Genomic DNA, 6,064 nt, shown 5'->3' with positions numbered 1-6,064 from the left:
CGGCGCCGGCGCCCGCCAGCAAGGACCTGAAATTCGGCATCGACCGCATTTTATCGGCGGAGTTTGACCCCAAAGTCAAGGAAGGCAACACGCTGAGAGGTAGAGAAATTGGCTTGTCCGCTTTCCCTGCTTACTCTCTCGGTGCTCTGTTACTTGTACTGTGATTAGCGACTACACCCGCGATTTGAAAACTTTTCTATCTAGCCGAGAAAATAATTACTAAAAAAAAAAAAAAAAAGTTATAAATCGGAGTCTCTAATAGGCTCACTAAGCCAGCCCCCCCTGCCCCCGCCCTGACCTCCGCACGGCAGAGCCGGGGCGCAGGGCTTGCGCCCCTGGGAAAATAGCGATAGCGGGAAAATAGCGAGCGGAGCACTCCGCACTTCCCGGAGCGCCCAGTGATTTCTGCCTCCCGGGGCACAGCCCGTCTAAAGGCTTTCGCTGCAATCCATCTCCCCTCGCGGCCTGTAAACATCCTGACCAAGGGAGTAAATATGTCGGAGGATGTCTGACTGCCGGGGCACGGCCGCCTCTCCCGAGGAGAGCCCCTGGGGGCGGGAGACGGCTGCATGGTGGCCCCCCGAGCCCCTCCGGCCTGGGACCCGCTCCGGATCATGCCGGGTTGTCGGTCTCGACCGCGGTATAACAGAGCTCTCCTTGTTCCTGTGCTCGCAGATCTGACCTCCTTATTAACTACGAGCCGCCAAACTGGGGTTCATCTCCCCAACTTGCAGCCTTCCGCCGGCCAGTTCTTCGCGTCTCTAGACCCCATTAACGAGGCCTCTGCTATCCTGGGTCCCTTAAACACAAACCCAAGGAGCTCAGTGCAGCACCAATTTCAAGACACTTTTCCAGGTACATCTCGTCCCTCCTCGACCCTCCCGTGGCGCAGGGCCCTTCGTCCTGGAGCAGCCCCCTTCCTCCCGGAGGGACTCGCCAGGCACTTTTGAAAGGCCAGGGTGTGTGTTTTGTAGCGAGGTTCAGATTTTGGGCGAAAGCCGGGCTGCGTGGGGGGGAGGAAGAGTCGGCTAGGGCCTGACCTAGAGGACCATCCCATCGAGTACAGGAGTAATAACCTGGGCAGAGAGAGAAGGAGCGGGGAGGGGGGAGAGGAAGAAATTCGGGTTCCAGGCAGCTCCACCCGCGCCCGAGGCAGCACAAGCTGACAGGACACGTATCCATCGGGCAGGCAGGGCCACGCTGGCCCGGGCCCTCCCTGCACACCGCAGTCCAACTCTCATTCTGATCGATTGAATGCTCCCTTTCAGGCTGCAATATTAATAACGCCGTCTCCCCCTCTCTTCCCCCGCTTTTCTCTTCCCCTCCCCAGGTCCGTACGCGGTTCTAACCAAGGACACTCTGCCCCAGACATACAAGAGGAAACGCTCCTGGTCCAGGGCTGTTTTTTCCAACCTGCAGAGGAAAGGTTTAGAAAAACGGTTCGAAATCCAGAAGTATGTCACCAAACCGGACAGGAAGCAACTGGCGGCGATGCTGGGGCTGACAGATGCTCAAGTAAGAATGGCTTCGGTTTTGTTTCAAACCTTACTTCCAGTTTAGATGGATAGCAGAGGGCAGTAAGGTTTCGACGTGTTTTCCCTTCCTTTACTATAAGTGGGGCTGTCTGAGGGGCTGCACCTCCCCCCCGAGCATCTCTTGCGCCCAGTTTCCGCGGCGTACCGCGGCCCGGCACGGAGGTTTTGCCTTTGTTTTGTCCACCAAGGAGCAGGCCGGGCAGAGAGACGATCGGGGCCAGGGCAGACCATCAGTGTGCGCTTTACTGGAGTGCAATTTGCTGTAGGAGGCAGTTTAGGTCAAAGGAAGTAGATGTGAACACACTATTCTTAATGTCCCCTTTTTTTTTCCTTTTTGTTTTAATTTTTTTTTGTTCTAAATCTTTCCTCGCGTTGTGAAATCCCTCGTTCTGAGGAAGTGAAAACACTTCTTCAAACGGAATCATTAAACGCCACTCTGTAATGATTCCACTATTGAGGGCCCGCAGCGCACAGAATTGTTTAACGCTGTGGTTTCTTGAGCAAGATTTGGTTTCCTGGAAGAAGAAGCAGAAGGAGAGAGGAAAAACCCCATCCAAACAAACAAACAAACAAGCACATACGGGGTGGGGTGTGTGAGGTATTTAAATACACAAACTCGAGGAGGAAAAAACAAAGAAAAGCCATTTAGTCTCGTAAGGATCTGGGCAGCGGGAGGGGAGGACGGCTCCTCCTTCTCTCCCCGCTTTGCCGGTGGAAGGGGTCGGAGCCGGGCGCGGTGCGGGGCGCGGTGCGGGGCGCGGTGGGGCCGTGCCGCCCGTCTAAGGGCGGTGCGGCCGCAGGTGAAGGTGTGGTTCCAGAACCGGCGGATGAAGTGGCGGCACTCCAAGGAAGCTCAGGCCCAGAAGGACAAGGAGCCGCCGCCGGAGCCGGCAGCCCAGCGAGCCGGCGCACCGCCCGCCGCCCCCGGGGAGCCCGAGCGCAGCCCCAGCCGCTCCGACGGCGACAGCGACAGCAGCGACGCCGAGTCCCTCGACATGGCCCCCAGCGACACGGAACGGACTGAGGGCGCCGAGCGGAGCCTGCCCGCCGCCGGGCTGGGCAAGTCCTGCGACAGCGCCGGCCTCCCCTCCCCGCCGCCGCCCGCCGCCGCCAGCCCCGAGCCGCGGAGCGGCCTATAGTCGGGGCGGCCCGGGACCTGTGCGCTAATTTATCTCCCTTCCCCGTCCCGGGAGCGCGGCAAGGCCGGCCCGGCACCGGCCCTGGCTGCGGCCCGCTCCCGCCTGTGGCCAGCGCCCGGCCTGGCCAGGGAGAGGGGCCGAGGACTCGGGCGGAGAGGGGAGCCCCGGTCCTGGGGCGGCGGAGCGCGTGGCGGCCGCCTTTCCCTCAGAGCTGCTCGCAGGAGACCGGGCGTTCGCTCTTTTGTTTGTTTGGTTTGTTTTTTTAAATTTTATTTTGATTCTCCGTTTCCTGCCCCTCGTTCTCTCCAAGGAAAATCTGAGCGAGGGACTGCAAGAACGCTCTCCGAAATCCCCACCTTTCCCCGCCCCCCCCCCCCAATTTACAATGTGAAGTATTTTGCCAACGTCCTCATTGGTTGCAACGTGTTGCTTCGAATAATCCGGCCAAGAAATACTGCACTGACAAAATATATAAATATAAATATATATATATATATAACTTCTGTAAATAAAATGTTTGCTATGGTTTGTAGCCACGTCAGTCTGTTGACCAGGGGCGAGGGCTGGCGTGGCTACCCCAGCTTCCTTCACCCCTCTCGAAGGCAGCAGCTGCCTCTCCTCGCCTCGGAGCCTCCCCAGGCAGCCTTCTCCTTCTACTTACATTTATTTTTGTTTTCTTTTCTTTTCTAATGAAGGCAGTGACAAGGACTGGATTTGATGACGCAGAGTTGTGCACCCGATGAGAAGGTTACCAATGTCATTCGTAATCCCGCGTGTGCCTGCACATGTGTCTGTGCCACTGATCACGCGTGACCGGCAGGGTTGGGCCGTCTGACCGCCCTCGACTCCCGGGGCCGCTGCCGAGAGCCGGCGGGGCAGTTTTGGGGCGCGGGGGGGACACGGCGCCTTTGGTTTGTTTAGTTTTGCTTCGCTTCGCTTCGCTGTCGCTCCGGTTCGCCGCGCGCCTCCCCGCAAGCCCCCGTGACGTCACAGCGCGGCGGTGCGGCTCCGGGGTGCGCTGTGACGTCATCCAGGCGCTGTGCGCGGCGAGGAGGCCGATGGCGGGGTGGGGGTAGGGTGAGCTCCGGGGGGGACACACGGCGGATGCTCCCCCTACCCCGGTGAGCGCGGCCGGGCGGCTCCACCGGAGCTCCCCGGGGGTCCAGGCCGGGATCCGACGGCTCCGCTCGGGTTCATAGCTGGCTTCGCCCTCGGAAAAATATAAAGCGCCGCGCTGCTCCGTGCTCCGCTCCTCTCGGGCCACGAGGGAGAACGGGGGCCGCTTCTGAGCCAGCCTGCTTCCCCCTCCTCCCTTGCCAAGCAGCAGAGATTAGAGCGAAAGCCGCGGCGGTGAGCAGCCCCCGTCCTTCCCTCTGGGAAGAGAGGTTTTTGCCTCGGCACAGGAATACGCGGGGGCCGGGATCCTGCTCACGGAGGCAGGGCAGGACAGGAGAAGCTGGGCCACCTTCCCTCTGCCCCCAGGCTCGGCCGATGGGCACTGAGCCTGTGGCATCGCTAGAAAGAAAGGGGAGACGGAGGAATAAAGAGAAAGGCTGGACAAATCCCGGTGCCCTCCAGCGATACGGAGGCGGGCGCACCTCTGGCCTTCGTCTGCTGCTTCTCTGAAAGCTCAGGCGAGAAATCCTTCAGGACAGGGGGGGTTTTCCGGGGAGGACACCCTTGCTAGGGGGAGCAAAGCCTCGAGGAAAGGGAAGGAAAGGCCGACAGAGTTCCCCTGCCAGAAGCCCGGGGGAGAAGGAGCTGGGGCATACGGCCGGCCACGAGACGTCTTGCCGGATGAAGAAGGGACGGGTGAATTGGCAAAAAACGTGTAACCGAGAGGGCAGAGGCTCCGTCAGAGCCACGACAGGCCGGGTGATCTCCAAGAGGGGCGCCCACAAAGTTCTGACGCGTTCCTGGATGCCCGCAGCGCCCGCGCAGGGCAGCGCTCCTCGGGCGCTGTCCCTGGCCGACCCCTCTTGGGACAGAGAAATGGGACGGGGGAAAAAATTATCTGTAGGGGGCTTATAAATTAATGTTCTGCCTTTAAAACCTTGCCAGGGAGGAAACGAGGGGGTGTCACATCTTATCGGGGCACGGCGGGGGCCCCGCAGTTCGCTTTCAGCCCCAGAAAGCGGCTGCGCCCATCGGCGCGGGATTTGCCGTGATGTTGGAACTCCCCTAAACACAAGGGAAGCCGCGGGACAGATGCCCAGCGAAACACGATTGTTTCTCCTCCGGTAAACCACCGTGGTGCGGCTCACGGAACCGCAGGAATTTGTTTGCCTTTTGAGTTTGCTTCCTGAAGACTAGCCCATGCAGGAGAGAGGGTTTTGGAGTGGCTCTTGTCAGATGAGAAAGGAAAAGCGCACCGGGAAAGAGTTTCTCTTCCCTTGGGTTAAAGGAATCTGCGTCTCCTCCGAGCACAGGGCTGGCTGCGCGGGGCCAGGCTCTCTCCACCTCGGCCTCCCCAAATAACGGGAGCAATGCCCGCCTGGACTCGGGGTCGGGGAGAGAGCGGGGCAATGCCTTTATGGCATCACTTTAAGATAACGCGACAGAAGAGGAAATAATGCTGTTGGGACTCGAGCTTTGGAGAAAGATGCTCAGATCGGAATGGAAGAGATGGGATAAAATTCCTTCGTCCTCCTCCCGCTTTTTGTGCTTCGTGCACCTCGGGTGCTGTTCGGGCCAAGGGGCCAAGTGGCGGAGCCGGGAGGTGGGTTTCTTCCTCTCTCCCGGCTACAGGGAAAATGAATCATATCTCTCACCAGTGTGCTCCCGCTGTGCACGTGCAGGTAGAGCAAAGCCACGAAAACGAGTCTGGGGAAAGATGCGCCCATGGAGGGATTTGTTCCAGTCTCTCCAGGGAAGGGAGTTTTCCCCGTCCCGCGAGGCTGTAGTTACTGCTCGATTTCTGCGGGAAAAGGTCGGGACAATGTCGTGGCCGCAGGCAGCTCCAACGCCGTTCGCTGGTGAAGGAGACGTGTCCGTAGTGCAATGCAACCTCCCCTCCCCCCTCCCCCCGCGCCCAGAACAGGCCAAAGAAAGCTTGGGGGTGCCTCTATTTTGTTTGCTTGTTAGGGCCTGGTAACACGAAAGGCTTCTGATGCTGGTTGTCTCTGAAGGCGAGACGCCCGAGCCCACTGTTTTACTACCGACCCGAAACCCCTCGACGGTGTTTCAGTCGGGGGCAGAAGCTTTCCAGGCGGTCTCTTCACCTCTCCTAAATCGGCTGTGACTCAGTCCAGATCTGTGCCGGGCACCGCCACCCCCTCGGGCTGCCGCCGCCCGCGCAGCGCGGCTGGGTGACAGCGGGGTGTCGCGGCGGGGCCGGGGTCCCCGCGGAGGGGCCGGCAGGAGCTTCCCCGGCACTGCCCCGGTCTCCGC

General features: G+C 60.0%; 1 protein-coding gene across 1 annotated transcript; it reads left to right on the top strand.

Annotated features, from left to right (window-relative positions):
- Positions 1-5: 5 nt before the first annotated feature.
- Positions 6-4,955, top strand: LOC121673068 (H2.0-like homeobox protein; the record flags this gene model as incomplete). Its single annotated transcript, XM_042046110.1, has 4 exons — positions 6-99; positions 676-855; positions 1,331-1,515; positions 2,336-4,955. Coding segments are annotated over 4 exons (798 nt in total), but the record flags the coding sequence as incomplete, so codon positions are not given.
- Between the last annotated feature and the right edge of the window lie 1,109 nt (positions 4,956-6,064).

Source organism: Corvus kubaryi, unplaced genomic scaffold (genome assembly GCF_017639235.1).
Source record: "Corvus kubaryi isolate FWS band 111438036 unplaced genomic scaffold, C.kubaryi_AGA036_p1.0 65157, whole genome shotgun sequence".
Classification (NCBI taxonomy): domain Eukaryota; kingdom Metazoa; phylum Chordata; class Aves; order Passeriformes; family Corvidae; genus Corvus; species Corvus kubaryi.
The sequence above is the reverse complement of the archived record's forward strand: the minus strand, read 5'-3'. Positions and strand labels throughout refer to the sequence as shown.